Genomic DNA, 23149 nt, shown 5'->3' with positions numbered 1-23149 from the left:
ACCCTGCAGACTTATCATTAGCCCTGGCTCTCACCTCTTCTATCAGACAGTAAGCTCCTCGAGGACTCAAGCAGCTTCAGATTCAGGCATTTTGCCCCCGAGCCCCTAACTCAGTGCATTGTACACAGAAGATCCCCAGTAACTAAACCTCAAATTTAAAGAGAATATAATATTTTCCAGTTTAAGAAACAGAAGATTAAATCTAGATCTCTCAACGATGAAGCAACCCTTACAAAAGCACGGCCTTTATTATCCGAGTATGAAACTGGAAGCCAAAGGATAATATCAAGTATTTTCCTTTCAAACAGAGACTAATTTATTTCACAGCTAAATGATCTTTTAGATAATAATCCATAGATTAAAAGCATATCAAGAAACCAGATGAAATGACCTTTTAAACTCTAAGCTTCTTAAATATTCACATATTGCTACTCATTCCATTAATTTAAAAAGAGGAAAAACAAGTTTTAATCTATACCTGGGAATAAAGTGTTTCCTAGAACCACCTTCCCCCATCCCACCTCCAAACTCCCCTGTGAACTTACCTTAGCTTCCACGGCTGCTCCCATCTGGATCAGACACTTAATGGTGTCAACCAGACTCTTGTTCTTCAGTAAAAGCTCTTGCACTTCAGGCGAGTGGGGCTGCTGATTCCTCTGGAGTTCGTGCACCACAGCGTTGTGGGCCACCACCGCACAGTGGAGGGGGGTCAGGCCTGGAGAAAGGGATAACAAAGCAGCCGTCAAGCACCCCATCAAGGCTTTCTGCTGTTCTGTAATTATAAACCTTGAGGACGGCCCCTGACGTGACCTACAGACGGGCTCCACAAGAAGTGGTAAGGCAATCCGAATGCTCCCTCCCTCGGGTCTCAGCACTGATTTCATCTACAGACTATTTCAGCTTTCATGACCTCCCTTTCTTCTGGGTATGAAACTTAATATCCTTAAAACTAAGGGGCCCCTCTCTACAAATGGGTCTTCACCCAATAGTTTCAGCTGCTTACCTTCGTAGTTAGTGGCCTCAAGATCCACAAACTGATTGCTCATCACCGCTCCCTTCTGAATTGCCTGCAAAATTTTAAAACGGACATCTGTTAGCAGAAGACAAGCTACACAAATACTTATCGAACATCATTCTGAGGAATGAAGAAGTGAACTCAAAAGAGATTACTGCAACCTGCAGCCTACATCCAGCTTCTCCTGTCCAAGCCCTGTGCCCCAGCCCCGTGCCGGCAGAAGCCTGGCTCGCCGCCTCTCACCTGCAGCACCTGGGAGTGGCCCTTCTCGGCACACACGTGCAGAGGGGTTCTGCCCCAGCAGTCGGTAGTGTTCACCTGGGCCCCAAGGTTCACCAGATCCTGCACGATGAGGTGCTGGTTGGCAGCCACTGCCACCTGAAAGGCACTCTGTGGACATGCAGAGGAAAAAAATATTTTTTTTAAACACATAACACCATCATAACAAGGAATATAAACCTAGAATAAGACTGAGGGGAAAACCCACGTGGAGAAAATGAATCCTATCAAGAAGGAAAAAGAGACTGTAACACAAGGAAACTAAAACAAGCTTAGGGTGCGGCTTTATGATACCCAGTTAGTCTTTGGTCAAATAACTACAAAGTTAACGTTAATAACTTCAAGGCTGACGGTGGCAAAGAGTCAACAGGTCTAAGTTAATATTAACTAGAGTCTCTTGGTCTTGAGTCCTGAAGCAACCTCCACATAAACCTGAGACCGTCGGCCCCCTCTCCCCGCGCCCGCACCCTCACCTGTCCATTGTGCTCTTTAATATCCAGCATGTGGAGCGCATTCATCTTTCTTGCAAGGACATAGGAAAGTGCCCTTCTGCCTTGGGCAACAGCAATATGGAGGAAACTGGCAACATGGAAAGGAAAAGAGGTGAATTACTTTTGGTTTCACCAAGTTCATCTTTTCTTTAAAAAACTCTTCCTTTAACCCCTTTCTTGATAAGTTGGTGCACTCAAATGAAACCTTACAGAGCATAATTCTTCTTTTCTGCTAGGTTGGGAATCCATCTGAGTTGCAACAGGCGAGTGAGGCCACAAGAAATAAGAAGGCAGCGGCCACTTGAAGTCTACTATTTTCAATATTCACAAAAACCCTATGAAGCAGGTATTATCATTGTACATGTCAAGAAACTGAGGCACAGAGAGGTTAAGTAACTTGCCCAAGGACACAAAGATGTCAGGACAGACTGTATTCAGTCTACAAATCAACTCACAGTTGATCATGATCAACTAATCATGATCCATTTTGCTCTACAGACACAGTCTATGCTGGTCTTTCAAAATCAATTATTCAAAGAAGACACATCTTTTCGTTAATTTAGAATAGGTAATCTTTCAGCCAGAAAAAAAAAAACTTTCTTGAAATATCAGCTATCACTGAAAAGTAGTTTCTACCTACACTAGTCATGTTGATTAGCCAACCACTTACTAAGGTCTAACTTGGTACACCCAAGAGAAATTCTGTGCCTACAACATCCAGCAAGGATGGCTTAACCAAATGATGTACAGGAGATAAAGGGATACTCACGTGTCACCATCTGCATCCTTTGAGAGAAACTGGTCTTGGGAGATATTCGCCAATTTGTTTTCTTCCTGCTCCACTTGCCACTGAAAAAATGACTTCCCTAACTGTGTGGTGTTCATTGAATTTCTGATGATGTTCTGGAAAGGCGGTGAAGTGCTTAAAGGGGCAGAGCCGGCATCGTGCCCCACCATGGCCTCACAGGCGCCATGGGGCATCATGCTGAAGTTCTGCAGGTGGGCATCATTTTGGGGCTGAACACTGGGGGAAGTCTGAATGGGAAGAGCAACATTCTCAGATGCCCCGTGACTACTTAGAAGGGATGCAAAACCTTGGTTTGGGCAGAACTGGGGTTCTTGACCATCGAAGAGGTTTGGTTCATAGCTGGGGGACTGGGAAGTTCTGGAATAAGGACTGTATTCCAGAGCTGGGCTGTGGGTGTAGTGCTGCTGCTGCTGCATGTTCTGGCTCTGTGGAGAATACTGGTACATGGAAGCCTGATCCAGTGTGTGCGGGGAGCTGCTGACTGGGAATGGCTGGTATTTCTGAGGAGGAGAGAAGACCAGCCCTCCGTGGAAGTCCTGACACTGCTCTTGGGGCGAGCTCTGAGGGACCACCACAGGGCTCATCCAGCTCACTTGGACAGTGTTCAGGGAAACCGGGCTGCACTCATTCTTAATGTTGATAATGTTCTGCAGCAGATCGGCGCTGCCGTCCTGTTTGGGTTCACTGTGGTGAACATCTTCCATGCTCTCCCCGGGCGTGGGTGTTTGAGGTGGCGTCTGGAAAGGAAGAAAAAGCAGGTTGTACACCCCCTTCCAAAAAACTCCAGGAAGAATTTCCGAAGGGCATCCAGAGAAACATAGGGAGATACTTACCAAAAATTGGGTATGTAACAAAGCTGGCCTTTTGCAAGCTGGTCCATCAGACAATGACTCAGGTCCGTTCCTCTTCGCACTGTATGACACCGTGTTCTTCAATTCTGTACCAAAGAAAGGAATACGGAATCTGGGATCATTATATTTGACAAATTTTGCCGATAATCACACTAAATTATTTTACTCTAGAGCCCCCATAATATTATGAATAGAAGTAACTCTTACCTGTGAACTGCTCTCTGTTCACACCTTGTGCCTACAAGGAAAAACAGTTTCCACTTTAGTGTGCATAAAAAGGTTTCCTGCTTAATACACATCAATAAACAGACTTATCTCTACCACTCTTTATAGCTTGCCATAAACCTTTGATAGAGTTAATCTAACAATATTTTATCTTAATTTTCATTGTACCTTGCAACTTTCCCCATTTTCACCTTCACCTTAGTTAACTCAGGTCAAGATGAAATTAATAAGGCCACTTGAGTTTTCCCCTTCTAGTCAAAATGTTCCATTTCAACTGACCCCCATTTATTTCCTTGTCCTCAACGTGCCTCCATTTATTCATTTGTTAAGTTTCTCATGCACACCTACCAAGTGCCTGGCACTGGGCTGAGTGACAGGAAGACAGCAGACAGCCACAGAAATGTGCTCTCTCTCCTGTGGACTCTGTGGTCTACACAAGACCCACTGGACCCGGGTGAGCAGAGCACAACTCTGACAGGCTAACCTCCCTGTCCTTTGACCCAAAACAAAACCTAGGTACCACCTTAAAATCATCCACAGCTTGGCTGGAAGCCTTCTGTTTATGACTTCGGATATGCAGCAGTAGCTCCTTCACCGAGTTCTTCACGCGAACACCTTGAAAGGGTCCTCTCTGCTGCCTGCCAACCCCCATATGGGGCTCGACTGTCGGAAAGAAAACAAAACACATCCCGATTAAATCCCTTCACAGACACACGTCTTACTAAGCTGAAGGCACGGCTGGCCACTGCAGAAAGTGCCCAACCACAGACTGCAAAGCCTTTGCAACCCGTTCAGCTCAACGGCCGTGCATGTCGGTCCTCAGCCCCACTCAAGGGTTCCATGCAGCCTGATACCTTTCCCCACCAGGCACCCTAAGGAATTAAAGCTCACAAAAATGTGACTTCAGGGGTCCCCGAAGCCAGCAGAGAAATCCAAATTAAGCCCCTCTGCCTCTCAGCCCTATCCCCCTTGGAGACAGCACCACAGGCTTGGCCACGCTGATCCTCATAAATCTCTAATTATTCTTGACCTTTGAAAAACCTTGGGGGAGCAAGGGATAAATGATAAATTTTTAGCTTTTCGAACCACAGGCTTTATGTCAACGTAGGAATTTAAAAGCCTGTTAACTCCACTCGCCTAAGAAGGCACAAAACAAACTTCCTCCAAAGATCACAACGAACCGAAGCCTAACAATTACCAATGTCTTAACGCTGTTTCTTATCACTGCCCTCGGCTCAGCTCCACCAAGAAGGCTGCTGAAATCCTCTGAGCTTAAACACATTTCCACAGACGCACCCAGGACTTCCCCTCACCCACTATTTAGAATTTAGTATTTAGAATTTGCTCCCACAGGCCTTCTAAGTAAAAAGGAAATAATCTCTTGTCATATTTAAACTTTAAAATACACTCCAGAATGCAGTCTGTGAGTACAGCATTCCACTTCTAACCACCACTATGTCACAACCTCTTGGGATGAGCTGAGCACAAAGTAAACATGTGAAAAGTCCGGAAATGAATAATTCCGCCGAGAGCGGAAACAAGCAATAAGATGGGACAAGAAACAATACATAATTTGAACAGATAGATCACAGACACACGAGAGAAACATCTCAGGGATGGGGCAAATTAAACGACTAGCTGGTTTTACCTTTAAGGTTAGAGATATCTCGCCAGAATCTAACACAGCATCTCTCCGGAATGACAGCAGTTAATAATTCAACGTCACAAGGAGAAAAATTCAATTTCAGAAATCCCCTCTGGCTATGTGGTAAACCAAGAAACTGGCAAAATAGTTTCAGCCAGATAAAGGCCAAATGTGGGGGGAAATAAACACACACACTTTTCGCATTTGCGACACACGTAAATACAAGAAGCACCTTATACAACCCAGGGGCTTAAATCACTTTTTCTAAACGAAAACGAAAAAACACTTTTTAAAAATAAAAGACAACCGAAACGGGAGTAGCTAGCAGCGGGAAACACCTAGAAGCGAAGGCTCTTTAAAACCACTGGTTACATTCTCCACCATTTGAGATCATCTACACGTTCTTCAGTCTGCCCGCAGTGGCATCCTGTTTTCCCCCAAATTATGCAACTCGGTTCCTTAAGACAAGAAACTAACCAACGATCCACTCCCCGCGACAGGCCGCCCGCCGCCTCTCCGGGCGCACAGAGCACAACGCTACACCGGGATCATACCGGGTTCTTCTCTTTAACCTAAAGTCCTTTCCCTTAAAACTTCCACAAAGACTGAGGAAGAACTCAGTCACGACCTTCAACACAGTCCCCAAACCCTCACCGCGGCTACAGCCTTTCACGAAAGTAGCCACAAGAAAGAGTGACACCTGCCCCCAGCCAAACCTCGCCCCGCCGTGTGAATTACAGCTTCCGAGGCTGTTCTTAGAAAAACGAGAACATCTACAACATTTAGAAAAAGAAAAAACACCGAACGTGGTTCACCCCCCGCAGAAGTCAGCAGACGGCCGAGCCGCACGCGCCAGCCCGGGCCGAGGCCTCCAGCAGGCGCGCCGCCAACGACCCCCGCGCGAGCGCGCAGCGCCCCCGCCCCGGCCCGGGGCCCCGGCCGCGTACCTGGCGGGCGCTCGGCGCGGGCGCCGCCCCTCGGCCGGGACTCGACGGCCCCGCCGGAGGAGGCGGCCGAGGCGGAGGACAGGTCGGAGGAGTCGGAGCCGGGCGAGCCGGGCGCCGAGGGCCCCGCGGAGGCGCCGGGCGGGGAGGCGCCGTAGAAGTAGGCCAGGTTGAGCGGGCTGGTCATGAGGCCGCCGTCGCCGGCCGCGTCCAGCAGCCCCTCTCCGCCGCGGCCGTCGTCCAGCAGCTTGTCCACGATCATGCTCCCGCTCGGCGCTCGGCCGCCCGCTGCGCCGCCGCTCGTGCGCGCTGCCTCGCCGGGGCCTGTGCCTGCGACCGTGCCTGTGCCCGTGCCTGTGCCTGCGACCGTGCCTGTGCCCGTGCCTGTGCCTGTGCCCGTGCCTGTGCCTGCGACCGTGCCTGTGCCCGTGCCTGTGCCCGCAGCCGTGGCTGGACCGCGGCGGCGGCGGCGGCGGCGCTGCTCCGGCGGCTCGGGGACCGACGGGCGGAGGACGCGCGGGCTCGGGCGCGCCGGCGCTGCCCGGCTATTTAACCGGCTGCGGGCGGGGACTAGGGCCCGCCGGCCCCGGCCCCGCCTCCGGATGCGCCGGGTTTCCAGTAAAGCGTCCGGGATGAGGCAATTGCGCCTCCGCCCGCGCCCCGCCCAGGCCGCGCGGGGGCCTGCCCTTCACCCCGGGACCGGCCGAGCGTCGCCCCCGCCCCGGGGGCGGCCCTGCCCTGCCCGCGGCGCGCTCCCGCCGGGCCCGGGCCTGCAGCGGCGGCGGGAGCAGGGGGGCCCGGCTCCCGGGAGCGGGAAGTCCCGCAGGTGGGCGCCCCGCCGCCCGCGGGAAGGCGGCTCTGGAAGCTTCCTTAAGGGCCGGGCTCCTCCAGAGGCTCGGAGCAGCCTCTCTCTTAACTTAGCGTTTGCCAGCGTTCCCTTCGGCAGGGTCCCAAACAAAGAGATGTTGAAGCCATTTTTCTGTTCTCAAGTTATAATCTGGGCAACAACCAAATTTTTTTGGCGCAGCCCGGGAAAAAAAAGCAGAGCCCTACACCCCTGGATCCTTCAATACTGGAACAAAGCCATCTTAGGCGAATGATAGATACACATACGTGTGCGTCTCTATTTATAGATATGTAAGTTCTTTATTCTGCATGACTTGACGTTGTGTCTGAGAAACAGGAACTTTGCTCTTTCCTATTAAATACCTTTTTTTTTAATGGACTTACCCATTTTTTTACTGAAGTCCTATTACTTGCTAAAACCCTGGCTGGGAGTTGGCAGGAGAAAAAGAGGAATGATTATGTCCGTCCTTTCAGGTACAGTAGAATCTTGTAAGAATGATAAGGTAAGTACACACATGCTATATATTAAACCGGTGACAATTAAACATCGCGAAGGATACAAAGTTCAGTGTGTCCTAAAAAGAAATACAAGTCCGGTGGAGGGAAAGAGGAGGTCATGAGGAAAATCTTTGTAAAGGAGATAAGCCCCAGAGGATGGGTGGGATTTCAGCCCACAGCATTTACAGGAAGAGTGACCAGCCTGAGCAAAGAATTGAGAAGAGTCGTCCTATGAAAGCTTACAGTCCCTTTCAGGCTAGTCAGAGGGAAGAGGATAACATTAAATGTAAAAGGTAACTTAGTGCCTTTAGGTGGAGCACCTCCAGTGGCAGGCTGAGACACTGGGTCCGTCTTTAATAAACACTGAATGAACATCAAAGAATTTGGGGCAGGCAAAAGTAATCTGGAAGCAGCTTAGATGAGTGAGACTGAGGGCCCAGAGGCCATGAGGAACCACTGTAATAGCCCGAGAGAGGATGGACCTGACTATGCGGCAGAGGCAGTGTGTGGGAAAGGAAAGGAAACGGAAAGCAAGCAGGCTAGGCAGCATTGCCAGGGCAGAATCCACAGGTCCGGCCCGGTTGAAGGTGGGGAGCAATGAAGGGGTCCTAAGCAGGCTATGGTCTGGGGCCAGATTACCAGGTGAACAGGATGCCAGCTTCAGATCACAGGGAAGGCAGCAGAAGTAGGATGTTAGCGTTCCAGGAGGGAGGGAGGGTGGGCAGGAAGGAGGGAGACAATGAGCTTGCATTGTTACTCAGTATGAAACCCTGGGGGGGGGGGGGGGGGGGGGCCCTTCCAAAGTAAATATTTCCTATTTTCTCACAAATGTATTGCCCCCAAAACTTCTTACTGCCTCTCCCTTCTCCTACTTTTTGGATTTTAGTAACTTTTTCAAAAAATAAAAAGGAAACAACTCCCTTGATGTATTTGCAGAAAATACAAGGCCCCGGTAATTGCAATTCCTCAGAAGCCAAAAATCACTTAAAAGATGCTCCAAATGAGGTTTTGGGCTTTCTCAATAAAATCTATTTGGATTTTTTTTCCTCCCCACTAACATATTTTATGAATAATAAAGGCCTTAAATGGACATTCAAATAGATTCATGGACAAAACATTTTTACAAAATTAATTCTCCTCCTACAATTCTTTTCGGCTTGGGGCCAGCGTAGCAGTTAAGTTTGTGCGCTCTGCTTTGATGGCCCCAGGTTTGCAGATTCAGGTCCTGGGTGCAGACCTTCACACCACTCGTCAAGCCATGCTGTGGCAGCATCTCACATACAAAATAGAGGAGGATTGGCACAGAAGTTAGCTCAGGGACAATCTTCCTCAAGCAAAAAGGGGAAGATTGGCAACAGATGTTAGCTAAGGGCCAATCTTCTTCACCAAAAAAAGAAAAAGAAATTATTTCCTGTTTCACTTAGTATTTATAAAATATAAAAATTCAAACCTCAAAAATCATGGCCTCTGGAAGGCTTAATACAGATAAATATGGTCAGTGAAAGACTAATGTTTGAAAATAAACATTCCAAGGTTTCTGTGAAATGCCAAAGCAATCATACTGTTTGAGAAGACCACAACCCTCAATGCTCAGAAGCCCTCCCACACAGTCAAGAATGGTTGTTTGTTAATATCGCTACAGAAGTAAATTTTAAATAGACTTTGCTTCTTTTAAATGTTGATATATAAACTCAATTTGGTCTATTAGGTTGCAGGATATGACACTGCCCTTGTTCTAATCAAATATGGCTGAACATTCACTCTCTGGGAGACAGCCACCATGTTATGAGACTGTCTGGGAAAATCCACTGAGGTCAACAGCCAGCAGCAACTTCCCAGCCATGTGAGTGCGCCATTTTGAAGGTAGATCCCGCAGCTCCAGGTCACATCTTCAGATATCTGAAGCACTGACCCACATCTTGACTGTAGTCTCATGAGCAACTTTGAGCAGAACTACCCCCCTCAAAGCCACCATATTCTTGACCACACAAACCATATTCAAAAAATGAGGCCTTGAGAATTTGCCAAAGATCACACTGCTCATCAAAGAAGAAAAGATTAAAATCCTCATCTGTCCGACTCTGGAGCCTGAACTTTTGCTTTTAAAGGGGAGATAAGAAGACATTTCCTCAAGGCTCAGATGTACTGTCTACAACTAAATATACAAAAAAAAGAAGAAAATGACACATCAGAGAGTTCCCTGACTCAAGGAAGGAAGAAATCTATCCCAAAGCAACTGGAAGAAACTAAGTAAGAAATACAAATATGACACTGCTCTCTCCCCCTTGGCTTTATAGACTGTTAATAATTTACCTTAGTGTGCTTTATACAAGAGAACATTTCTGAGTAGTATGATGGTGCCAGTTAAGTTGCCACACCATTCTGAGACCAGTCATTCAGAGTTTTAAAAAAGGAATTGAATTTTTAAATATCGGTGTAATAAACTTTTGAAAAACCAGAAAAGTTATTTGGTGCAACTTTTCAAACTTGAGATGAAAAAGCCACTGAAGTATCTTTCAGGGTAAGGTATTGTCCTGCATTGGCTAGAGAAGTGAACGTCACAGGTGAGGGGCCAGGAAAGACTGGTAGAGTTTATTTTGCTGAATGCCTTCTAAATGAAAAGTCAGCAAAAGAAATCATGGCACTGCCCTTTCCAGTGATGTAGTAACTCATCAAATTAAAGGTGTCACTGCAAACATGAAAACTCATCTTGCCTGCAGAACTGCACTTTCGCCTTAGAAGTGGGCAGACCTACAGACTTGCTGTTTAGGTTGTATTCATCGGGTATCAGCACCGGCTAGTCATCAAAGATCTTTCATGTGAATGCTTGACCACAAACATAAGAGGGGCTGAATCATTCAAAGTGTACAATAAGTTTTTTGAATCTCATCATTTATCCTAGAACAATTGTGTTGACATTTGCACTGATGGTACAGAAGCAATGGGGAGTCACACTGGGGGTGCCTTACAACAGATCAAGGCAGTGGCAACAAAATGAACTTATAGTCATTGTATTCTTTACCACTACCCACGTGCAAAAAAAGAAAAACAAAAAAGCCACTTTCACTTAAGAAAGTCCTAGATGAAACAGTAACAGTTATTAATTTTATTAAATCTTGACCCATGAAACATACATATTTTTAATATTCTATGATGATTGTCCAGAAAGGCACTTGATGTATTAGGTTGAATGATACGACACTGCCTAATCAAATACTGTCTGAGCTAAACTAGTCACACTGTCTTTCAAGGAACACCAATTTTACTTAACTGACAAACTGTGGTTATTCAGACTTGAGTGTTTGTCAGATATTTTTTTAAATGAACAAAGTAAGCCTGTCATGTCAAAGAACAACTGACAGTATTTGCTGCCAATGAGAAAATTCAAGCCTTCAAATATAAATTAAAATTTGGGAAACTTCTGTCTGTCACCCTGACCTTGAGAGCTTCCCAGTATTTGAAGATGTTTTGGATGAGGTGGTGGTGATAGTTTATTAACAAATGTGATTTAGCAACATTTAGGAAATTTGCATAACTCAATTAACTAATATTTTCCAAATGAACAATGCAAGACGTTACAAAATCACACATGGGTACAAGATCCATTGCAGATGCAGGTGACCAATGGGTATTAGTGTATCAGAGTACAAAAAGCTCACTGATACAGTTTCATATTCCACACTGCATTTATCCTTTAAGGAATATCACTTACTTTGGTATAGTATTAAAGAAGAATATCCACAATTATCTGAAATGACTATGAAAACATTTCTTCCTCTTCCAGCTATATATCTGTGAGGACAGATTTTCTTCATATGCTTCAACCAAAACAACATATTGTAACAAATTAAATGCAGAAACAAATATAAGAATCTGTTTCCTATAAAGCCAGACATGAAGAGATTTGCAAAAATGTAAAACAATACTGCTCACTAAATTTCTTTTTCTGGTTTAGAAAATATAGTTTTAAAAATAAATTAGTAAGTAAAGATTTTTTTTAATTTTATTGGTAGCATGTAGGCAGTATATCATTTAAACATTATAATTATTCCAGATTGGACTAATAATTGTTGAACACCTGATTCTGGAATCTTCCTCTCCTCTCCATCTCTTTAAACTGTCCAAGACAGGCACTCATCTCTCACCTGAGCCAAATGACTGCCCGTCCAGCCTTGCCCACCTAAAATCCATCCTCCAGATTAGACCGCCATCAGCGTGCTGTATCTACAACCACATCTAAGAATTCCTCTACTCTACTTAAGGATGCTTCAGTGGCTCCCTCTCATCTTTAGCATCGCTTCAATCTTCTCAGGATGGCAGGTGTCCAGGTCCTGCCTTCCTCCTAAACCTCATCTTCCTCATCACCTGCAGTAACACCAGACTGAATATAGTTGCGCTCAGGGCTGGGACCTTGCTTCTGCTGTTTCTCTGCACAGAATGCTGTCCCCCCTCACCTGGCCAACTCATGCTCATCTTCCCCCAAGACTCAGATTACTATCCAAGATTCTTGGAGCCTTCCCTGACGCCCCTTCCTCCCTACCTCAGTCTCACCCCCCGCCATCTGGGTTAAGGGCCCCTCTTCTCTGTCCCCATGCAGACTTCCATCATAGCTCTAAAGCTGTACTGAAATTACCCATTTATGAGTCTCATTCCACCATAAATTCCAAGGACATGTATTCCTTGTAAGCAGCCAACTGCCTGTAACTTAGTAAATATTTAATTGACCTGTAGAAACAAATGTAAATGCTTCCAAAATTATTTTACATGCAATACCACACAGACATCAGAATAGACCCTTGGGCCCCCTGAATTAGAATCCCTTCATTCTCAACACCTGGATTAATATAAAACTATTTTCATATACTTTATAAATATAAAAAAACCTGGCTGTCTTTGCCCAGGATTCCTTGGTTCATATCAACTTTATAAAGAATGTAAAATGCTTTCAAGAGTTTTCAAAACAGATAGCATGCTATGTCATATATTGATTTGTTGGATCCTTTCCCTGAAAAATAATAACTTATCTCCATAGCAATGTAAAACATTTTTTAACATCTCAAGAAACATTTAAACTTCTGGGTGTTCCAGCAGATTATTTTTTTTTAATGCAGAGTAACAAATTAGATCATATATTTTTAAATTCTATTTATTCTTCAGTATGGTAGGGCCTTCTAAACGGCAGGTATTTTTCTAGGCCCTGGGGCACAGCAGTCGTCAGACAAAAATCCCTATCTTTGTGGAGCTTATATCCAGAGGTGTGAACATTCTGGTGAGACACTCGGACACTATTACTATTACTCAGATACACACGCTCCGTTCTCTTGGGACGCACATACTTCCCAGTGGAACATCTCCAACTGACCTCCTGGGCTACGGCACAGACAACTGTAGTGAGTAAGATCCATAAACTGCTGCCTTACAAATGGCACAACATTATTTTCTGTGTTTTGGCCTAGAAAGACCAAAAAGTTCTTCTCTGAAATAATTTCATAGTTCCTGTTTGCAGCAAATTATTAATATCTGATATCAAAGCATGGTGGACCCTTATATTTCTGTTGAGGAAGTTTCTCAAGGCAGCTAAATATACCTGTCTAGTAACCCAATCACATAGATGGATTAGCAAAAGATCTGCACATCTCGGAACACCCTCCTCAGTACTGACGGAATGAACTTGAAACTCCTCTAAGTACTGTATGTATAGTATGTACAACTTTGAGTATTATGGACCAGTTGTGTCAAGGCAAAATCAATGCTGGAATGTCCCTGGAGACACCTCTCTGGAGCTTCCTCTTGCCTGAAAGTGTCTAGAAAGAGATGCCCTGTACCACTCTGTGTGTCCCACAGCTATTTCCTGAGCACCTCTGATGTGCCAGGCAAGTCATCCACCGTGTAAAGTAACTCCGCTGCTTTCCAGGAGGCACGCAGGGCCTGTCCTTGCAGCGCAATCAGTGAGATGCCCTGTAAGCAGAGGCTGCATTACAGCAGTGCTGCAGTATCCTGAAATACCTTCCAGCCCAGCAACAGAATGATATCCAAGGACGTAAACTGGAAAACAAAACAAACTTGTCTTTTCCTTGAATACTTCATTTCTAAAGAAATGAACATTTTTTCCACTGGACTTCAGAAAATATTCACGCACTATAAATGTGTATATGATTCATGCAAAATCATATGATCTACATGATGGAATGATGTTCAGTGTTGGTCTGAAGGGCTGCCTGGCGTACCACACTCTCTTATGAGTCATGATCAAAACTCACATGAAACAAGCACAGTGTCCTAAAATTCACCTTAGAGTAAACTGTTCTTGGCTCATAGGTGTTTCCTGGTCTCTGTTTATAATGATGAACTTCATCCATAATAGACACACATAGAAATATAAATGATGAAGGTAAGCTTTGCCCAAAAGGGCAGAGCATTGCGAGTCCTTTAATGGCTTCTGCTTGCTCTTCCTTGTGACAATTCAAAGATTTCATTCCCACACATGTGAAAGAAACCATCATAAGTACTGAATTTGGGAATATTGTCAATTCTGAACTGCCTTAAACAGAACGGTGAGGAAAGAAAAGCATCGCCTCCCTTTTTTCCTCTCCATTCTCCTTTTTTCTCACTCTTTTTCCCACGCCAATCTGCAAGTTCTAGACAGTAACACACAGTCCAAAATCATTCTTCCTTATAAATCCTTCTTCTATAAAAACTTCCATCCTCTGGGAAGTTAGTTCAGCTTTCAGGAAGAAAACTCCGATAAACTGATTCATACTGTACTGTAAATAAATAACTTTATTACCTTTCATGGGAATATTTACTTTTTGAGGGAAAAAAACATCTGAAGGCCATTAATTAAACTCAAAGGACTGAACGTTGCATAGTTGAATTTTGGGATCTGAAGTAATTAAGCAAAGATTTCTGACAGAAAGACCCTTCACTCTTCCTTTGTGTAAGACATTGGCCTACAGGAAGCTAAGAAACTTCCAAACTTCATCCTACTTTCCTTTGGGTAATAATTTAGATCTTCTCGTTTCCCAGAAGAAAAGGTTAAATCTGAAAGGTGGGTTAATTTGAGCTTAATGCCTTGTTAATATAGAAATAGGATCCCATCCTTGTAAATGCTCAATCATAACTGTTTAATAAACATGCCGATCACACTGATTGATATGTTGACTTCTCTTTTTCAAAATTTTCATATTCATAATCTCCTTTTCCCTTCCCTTTTTAACACGGATAACATATATTTGTCAAATTCAATTAGGGGTGAGAAATAATTTCATGCCTTATATGAAGGCGTGAATGCCTTATGTGCCACATTTTATCAAGAAGAATTTCACTTCTAGAACTTTTAATTCACAATTTAAGACTTGAGGTTTGAGGCCTTTTGGGAGATTGTGGGGGTTTTTTGTTTTTTCCACATATGTCTATAGCCGACTTATGTTGAATTTTTATAAGCAAGGACAGGAGCATGTGCAAGATAGAAAGACTAAGTATAAAAATGTTTAAGAGCTGAGAAGGAGAAATTAGCCGAGATCATCATGTGCAGAACAGACATCATTACCCAAAAAATAATAAAAAATTATAGACCCACAACATAATACTACTTTGATACACTGAGGTTAATAACAACTAGCACTAGTGAATGTCCACCAGGTACCGAGCACTGTGTCAGGTTCTTCATGTATATACTTTATCTGTAACGTAATCAACGCCTGGGAGAACAGTCAGAGAGTAAGGTGAAATATGCAATGATGAAATCTTGCCAACTACAACCCACTTCAGCAGACAAATACAACAAACACGTATAGCTATGAACAGAATTTTGTCATTTTGAAAGGATAATTTAAATTGGAGTTAATTAATGAGGAAATCTGAACTCTCAGTTACTAAAAGACTATGCAAATTTCATACATTAACGACAATTATTCATTCAAACAATTATTTCACTTCCCCCAAAACTGCTTTTGCTGACATTTGCTGGATGCTTTAGGCCAGGAGTCAGCCACTATGGCCTGCAGGCCACATCCGGCCTAATGGACATGCTGACAGCTAAGAATGGTGTTTACCTTTATAAATAGTTACATTTTAAATGGTTATATAGGGGCCTACATAATATCCTCCATCTTATTTCTTAGCCCACGAAACCTAAAACATTTACTAGTTGGCCCATTACAGAAAAAGTTTGCCAACCCCTGCTTTAAGGGAAAGCACTCAGAGGCCCTGTAGCGTCACGGCTTTGAAGGCAGCAACCTCAGCTCTAGCCCTTACCAGCTATGTGACCTTGGGCAAGTCCCTGAATCTCTGAGCCTCAGTTTACTCATGTAGCAACTGGGATACTAGTATCTGGATCAAACTGATAAGATTATATGAGATAATGTACAATGCATGTAAAGTATTTGACACATCCTAAGCACTTAATAAGAGTTAGCTCCCTTCTCGATCCCATAAATTATTATGACCATTAAGTAAGACTCCACCCAATTTGTGTGTGTGTGTGGCTGGGAGGAGCAGGGAGGGAGAAATTACACACTGGACGGAAACCTGTCTAGTCATACCTTGAGTCTGCAAGCATCTTTCCCCAAGAGCACTTTCACATCTGTGCAATCAAACTGGTTAGAAAGGAGCCCGATGTATAAAAAAGTCCTAATTGTAGAATCTGTAAGTCAGGAACTATTATAATGAACAATTCCTAAAGATGCGCCAAAGTGGCCACGAGGTTCAGTAAACAGGTTCTCTGGTTAACACCCTTCCATTTTTCTCTATTTCCAACAAGCATGCTCAAATTTCACGTCTTACCCTCATTCTGGATTTTACAGATTGTCCTACTACCCGCAGAGTGCCTTGTTCCCATCAGCCTACATCATCCTATACAGTTTAAAAGTTCCATAAAAGTCTAGGAAACAGGGTCTGGGGGACCAAAAGGCAGTCAGTGACAAAGAGTAGAGGGTAGACAGAAACACAGTCACGTTTTGGTTTCATGTGTCGTGTTCCCCTTACCTCTCAGGATCTCGGACCCGCGATTCCCACCCCACTGCTTCCCCACACACTTGAGAGCTAAGACACACTCCCGTCCACAAGGTCCTCTCTGGCCACGGTGATCTTCAAGATGCGTGTGTGGCCTTTGAAAACACTTTCCAGTGATTTTGATTGTCCTGTAAGGAGGAGCTCCCCACCCGCTGGAGAACTGTTGCTGCAAATTCCTTTACCCAGTAATTCTAGTGCCATTCATACCTCTCAGACAACCTGAACGAGACAGGCCAGATTTAATATGGCTCTTCGCCTGTAAGAAATACCAATGGATTCAGATTTACCTTTGATTATGATTCCTTAGAAAAAAGAAGGTGGGTGGACTTGGTTTAAATGCCCCTCCTACCTAGAGCTATTATTTTATGAGACACAGACCATAACCAGCAGTCCTCCTGGAGAAAATTATAGAGAAAGGTGGCAGACTTGTGTTTGTAATGACTGCTGGCACCCACATAGCTATAAGGAGATGGTAACCTTTAAATACAAATACAGGTATTGTGAGTGAAAGGAAAAGAGACCTGACAGAAAGCCAGGACTCCATAAAGAAACTTCTATGAAAATTACCAAAAAACAGTAAATGCAAAAGACAATCTGAGAAGAGTGACCAGATTGCTGAAATGCCTGGATTTTTAAAGAAAGTCGCACCTACTTTCTCATAAAGAAATGCTGTTGCAGAGAAGGGACTAGGTGATCTTGATTTGTGGAAGGTACAGGTTAAAGGAAAATAGAAATAGAAACAAAACTAAATTTTTAGGTTGTATATTTCAAGATTCTCAAATATATGTATCTGTGTGTTATTTATCTAAAGATATTTGTTAAAGAACAAAATTTTATTTCAAGAAAAGCTAAAGGCAATATCCAGCAATCTATCATCAATTTATAGTCTACTGATCATAAAAATTAACCTATTCATAGGTTCACTGAGCAAATATTTACTGAGCACCCACAATGTTTGGACCCTCTTCCAGGTACTAGGAACACAGTCCTGAACAAAAAGACAGTCTGCCCTGATGCGAATTACATTCTACTGGGAAAGGCAGACAATAGTCAAACAGCCATAGGAATATAATGCCAGGAGGCGATAATGTGCTGTGAAGAAAACAAAGCACAGCAAAGGGAGATAGCCAGAGGAGATATTTCAGCTAGAGATGTCCTGGGAAACCTGTGCACTATCTTCCAAACCTATGTGGCAGCAATGCAGTTTGAGATCTGAGGATTCTTTTCTCCCGTCCTCTCTGACCTCTGAGCACACCTCCACACTCCCGACACATTCAACTCTGACCTGGATAAAGACTCCAGCTGCCTGTCTCCAGCTCTGACCTTTTCTCTGAGTTCTGATTCCACATTACCAAGAGCATAATCAATAGGTCTAAAACCAACCATGCCATATTCACCTTTGCTCCTCTAGTCCCACCAAAAGACTCTATTTTTCTAGAAATTTCTAGAGGACTTAAAGATTTGATTCTTTCTGCTCCTTCGTTCCACTGTAGAAAAGTCCTAAGTTTCTTCTCCAAAATGCTTCCCACCTACACCTTAATCCTCATTCTCACTACCATGACGTTTAAGAGCAATTAGAAGTTTGTTTGGGAAAGTCATGATATTCACGTTTTCCCCTGCTTGACCACAATTGCACCCTATAACCTCCCAATTCAAAACTAACCTCCCATGCCTGGTTTTCACATCCTCTAAAATCCAGCTGCATCAAATCTATCTGTAATGGACTGTACTGCGTCTTCCCAAAGTTCATATGTTGAAGCCTTAACCCCCAGTACCTCAGAATGTGACTGGACTTGGAGACAGGACCTTTAAAGAGGTAAGTAAGTTAAAACAAGGCCATGAGGATGTGCCCTAATCCGGTCTGCCTGGTGACCTTATTAGAAGACACACCAGGGATGTGCGTGCAGAGGAAAGACCGTATGTAGACACGAGAGAAGGTCGCCATCTGCAAGCCAAGGAGAGAGTCTTCAGGAGAAATCAACCCTGCTGGCACTTTTATCTGGGACTTCTAGCCTCCTAAACTGTGAGAAAATAAATTTCTGTTATTTCAGCCACCCAGTGTGCGGTATGCATGACGGCAGCCAGAGCAGACTAATGCACCAGCCCATCATACTTCCACCTGCTGCTCAACATGCAGAACTTACAAATGGTTCTGGAAAACAGCACACTCATTCTTGCTCCAAACTTTTATCCAGGCTAGAATTCTCACCTGTAATATCTTCATCCACTGCTTAAAAGCACAGGGTTTTGAAGCCAAACAAACCTGGGTTCAAATCCCAGCTCCATTTACTTAATAACCACATAGCTTTAATTAACTTCTCTAAGACTGTTTTCTCACCCATAAGATGGGTATCTTAACTGCATTCAGTCAGTACGTGGGTTAAATGAGGCAGCGTACGCGATATGCCTCGCACAGCTCCTGGCACGCAGTATACGCTCAAGGATGGTAGTCATAATTATTGTCCATTTTCAAAGCTCCATTGAGTACTGGATTGTTAACTTTCTAGCCTCTTTGGACCACCAGCCCAAGCAGAAGAGAATACAGGAGAAGAGGAGAATCAGAGTCAAGTGTGAAGCCCTACCCTCCAGGGCCTTGATGCTCCTGAGCATGCTGGAGTTCATGGGACAAGCCATGGGAGCCATGAGGGGGCTGAACCGCATAAAAGTGTGATCGACACCATACTGTAGGAAGGATAAAGCAGCAGCCGAGTGTCGGTGAGCAGGACAGACACTCTGCAATAGTCAAGGTGACAGGCCAGGAAGAACTGAACTCGAGCGGTGCCTATGAGAACAGAAGGGGGGAATTATTTAAAGAGGTATTTCAGACATATAACCGAGAGGACTGGCAACAGACTGAACACAGGAGAGTCAGAGGGAACTCTGAGGCCCTGAGGTCGATTGAGCAGCAGCACCAAGAACAGAAATACGATGCCAGGGGAAGGAGGGCGGAGGCACAGAGTCTGATTCTAATCTTCACGTTCCACACCCTGTGCTGCACCTCACGCACACCTGCAGGCCGATCGGGCAGTCTCTGTGCCCTTCTCTTCCAGGAAAACATCAAGAAAGGATTTCAAAAGCAACTCACACCAAGACAAAAATGGTAACCTTTCTTAAAGGCTGTCTGCATTTTAAGAAAGCCACCCCCACACCAAAATGAACCATCACAAAATCTGGATAACTGACAAGCATGAGCGAGGCGTGGGATGGAGAGAACATGTCCTTGAACATCAGTGTCATCACACAGTCCACCTCTGCCTACTACAAGCACTTGGGCTGGCTGCAGTCTGACACCGTCCCTCGATTTTGACATTAGTGTTGCGTTTAAGAATCCCTTTGTTATCTTAATGCTGGATGCTGTTCAACACCACAAAAAAACAAAACAAAACAAAACCTGTTTTCATTGGCTGTTTAAAAGAAATGAAACATCAGCACACAACAGCAGAGCTGGGCAGGTCCATGACGTGTCTGCATCTGCCATCCTTCAGCCAGCTCCAGGTCATAGATGCCACCTGTAGACTCAAGAGACCTTGCCCGGTGCTCGTCTTCAGTCTCCTCCACCCCTAATTAAACCCACCTCCTTTACCCTTGACAGAGGTATAAAATAGAAAGTTCTTATAGTCTTCAAAATAGTTTTTCATAGATTAGGAAACAATTAAAGAATTCCTTCACTTTTTTTCCCATTCTGGGTTGTTTGTTCAACCAAAACTCACAGAGTGACCATGTGCTTACACTGCAGAGGGGAGGGAAGGAGGCAGAGGAAATGAAGAGGAGGATGAAAATCTGAACTCACACAATTCCCCTCCTCAAGGTTTCTCCGTTCAGTTAATCTTCACTCACCTCTGTGGATCGCTTTTGTAGCTCCAGCCCTTTGAAACCTCCCACACGCCTCTCTCGGTTTCTTTGAAATGTGGGATTCCACAGCAAGTGGTTCACATCTTCAAAAGGATCTGACCCATATGGATCTAAGTGCATCACCTCAACGATTCTCATAGGAGTTATTCCCAGCCATGCAAGTGTTTGTAAGTGTGTGAGTAGGTAGACCCACAAGGATGAGTATGAAGGGGAGGTTGATTTGTTTTAATAGTCATGGTGCTGAAACATTCAGTAGATTATCTACTCTGAATTTCATATCACTTCCTGTCACTTTTCATGGTGTACACACTTTTTCACTGCACTCTGCCAAACACTGCACAAAATGAGTTAAAAAGAAACCATCATGGTGCGGCTGCTGTAGAAAACAGTATGGCAGTTCCTCGAAATATTAAAGATACAATTACCATATGATCCAGCAATTCTACTTCTAGGTATACACTCAAAAGAATTGAAATCAGGGACTCAAACAGATACTTGTACACTCATGTTCATAGAAGCATTATTCCTAATAAACAAAAGGAAGAAGGAACCCCAGCATCCATCCACAGATGACTGGAAAAGTGGAAGACACACATACAATGAAATATTCTTCAGCCTGATAAAAGAAGGAACTTCTGACACATGCTGCTACATGGATGAAACTTGAGGACATTATGCCAAGTGAAATAAAACAGTCACAGAAGGACAAATAGTATATTCCACTTATATGAGGTACCTAGAGTCGTCAAATTCATAGAGACAGAAAGTAGAATGGTTGTTGTCAAGGGCTGGGGGAGGGAGGAATGGAGAGTCATTGTTTAATGGGCGTGGAGTTTCAGTTTTAGGAGATGAAAAATTTCTGAAGATGAATAATAGTGATGGTTGCACAACAATGTGAACGTACGTAATGCCACTGAACTATACATTTAAAAATAGTTAAGATGGTAAATTTTGTTATGTATATTTTATCACAATTTCTTAAAATATTAAACACATTTAAGAATGTAATAGAAGAAAATGTTCCTGAAATAAAGAAATATGGGGAAAAAAAAAGAAATCACCCCTCTTCTGGAAGCAGGTATTAAAAATTCATAGCAATGATGCAGACACAGAGCAAGACACACAAAGAGACCACAGGCCCGAGAAGAATCTTGTTGACCTCGATGGAGTTAAGTGTGTCTAGAGCATTACAGCTAAGTGTTTCAGCCTTGCTGTCATTATCACAGCCCCTAAGGAGCCTTTGTGGACATTTCTTCCCTAATTGTCTCCTGATGAAAGTTTAAAACCACAGATACTCTGCTGTTCTATGGTCCTTTAGAGGGTCCGAAACCATTGTAATATCTAACATATTCCCCCCAAAAAAACAATTTTCCCTCTTGGGGACAATATCACCCTTTTTGAGACAGCATGATTTACAGTATTAGCCAATCTAGACAATGAGTGTTATGACAAATAGCAAATTTGACTAAAATAATCAGAGGACTGTGGATGCACACATACTAACCAAAGCTAAAATGTGTCCAAAAGTCTTACACCAATCTTAAAAGCATCTGCCACAGCTAAACATCTAAACAAAAAGTGAGAAATTCATTTTTAATGTCTCCAAACATCTGGATCGTATAGATATAACATCGTATAGATATATAGATGTAACATATATAACGTATAGATATGGACCTATATCATATAGATATAACATCCAGGTGATTAACAGAATTTCGAGAAGTTAAATTCAGATATTTGGTATCATTTATATAGAATGTAGCATTACCATTGTTGTTTATAACAATGACAGAATTTACTTTCCTACATGGTAAAATGACATATGCAGATTTTATAGAAAAACAGCATAATTTTTCTTATTAACTGGAACTTAAGGAGCCTTATAATTTTGCTACTCAAAGTGTAGACCTTGGGCCAGCAACATCAGCATCACGTGGGAGATTGTTAAAGATGCAGCATTATAAGCTCCACCCTAGATCATCTGAAACAGAATCTGTAGTTCAACAAGATCTCCAGGTAATACTTACACATATTAAAATTTGAGAAGCACTGCCTTAAAAGATGAATATCAAAGTCTTTCTTAATTCATGGGAGCATTTTATTTTTTCAACCATCCAAGTAGATTTATTTATTACTGCACTCATCTTACACTATAAAGTCTATAGGAAATGCAAACTAGAAAAGGATAATGTGAAATTTAAAAAAAAAAATCACCAGATACAAAACATGCAAATTTCTACCCTGGGGGCTACCTCTGACAGAAGTTAATTTGGGGAGTTAGTAACTCACTCTGCAATAGCAGGGACGGTAGAGAGCAGGTGAATGGGTCTGCCAGGTGCCCACAGCTCCTCTCTTCAGAAGCAGCAGCAGGGCCCTTCAGCAGGGGTGTGACTAGAAATGCCCTTCCAAGCCTCAGCTTTCCCGCCTGGAAGGAATTGTCCTGCGAGAAGCCAGTGACTGAGCAGCAGGATTCCCCTTTCTTTATAATCCCAGCTGTTGTGTCCAAAAATGGCCGAATAAGTCAGAGGCTGCCTCTCCCCAAACATCAGCCCAACCACTCCCAGCAATTCCACCATATTGCTTCACTCTTTGAGGTATGAAAGATTGCCCTGTGGTCTTCTTAAAATATGAAAGGTTATGTATGTATCAACTAAAACTTTCTCAGTTAAATCTGAACAGG

At 43.6% G+C, this 23149-nt stretch overlaps 2 protein-coding genes across 3 annotated transcripts in view; one reads left to right on the top strand and one right to left on the bottom strand.

Annotated features, from left to right (window-relative positions):
- NFKBIZ (NFKB inhibitor zeta) overlaps positions 1-23149 on the bottom strand; it is a 29714-nt gene that overhangs the window by 3844 nt on the left and 2721 nt on the right. The window contains exons 1-9 of one of the 2 annotated variants that reach the window (XM_044771680.2): positions 6262-6520; positions 4193-4332; positions 3652-3682; positions 3427-3530; positions 2555-3330; positions 1768-1873; positions 1259-1405; positions 1004-1067; positions 546-715 (exon numbers count right to left, since the gene is read on the bottom strand). In XM_044771680.2, coding sequence (XP_044627615.2) covers positions 546-715; positions 1004-1067; positions 1259-1405; positions 1768-1873; positions 2555-3330; positions 3427-3530; positions 3652-3682; positions 4193-4332; positions 6262-6520 — 1797 coding nt within the window. Of the gene's footprint in view, positions 1-545; positions 716-1003; positions 1068-1258; positions 1406-1767; positions 1874-2554; positions 3331-3426; positions 3531-3651; positions 3683-4192; positions 4333-6261; positions 6521-23149 lie in introns of those variants that run through there. The other variant, XM_070508677.1, reaches the window with a different exon arrangement.
- LOC139045218 (cyclin-dependent kinase inhibitor 1C-like) lies at positions 6519-10065 on the top strand. The gene is made up of 2 exons (XM_070508685.1): positions 6519-7607; positions 9311-10065. Exon 1 carries the CDS (start codon positions 6519-6521, stop codon positions 7356-7358), a length of 840 nt encoding a protein of 279 aa, XP_070364786.1. The 3' UTR covers positions 7359-7607; positions 9311-10065.

The sequence above is a fragment of the Equus asinus genome, chromosome 5, assembly GCF_041296235.1.
Source record: "Equus asinus isolate D_3611 breed Donkey chromosome 5, EquAss-T2T_v2, whole genome shotgun sequence".
Taxonomy (NCBI): domain Eukaryota; kingdom Metazoa; phylum Chordata; class Mammalia; order Perissodactyla; family Equidae; genus Equus; species Equus asinus.
This window is presented reverse-complemented; position numbering and strand designations above follow the sequence as displayed.

What these genes read in the sequence shown, in the direction of transcription:
- LOC139045218 (XM_070508685.1), top strand. Translation starts at nt 6,519, where the DNA reads ATGCTCCCGCTCGGCGCTCGGCCGCCCGCTGCGCCGCCGCTCGTGCGC.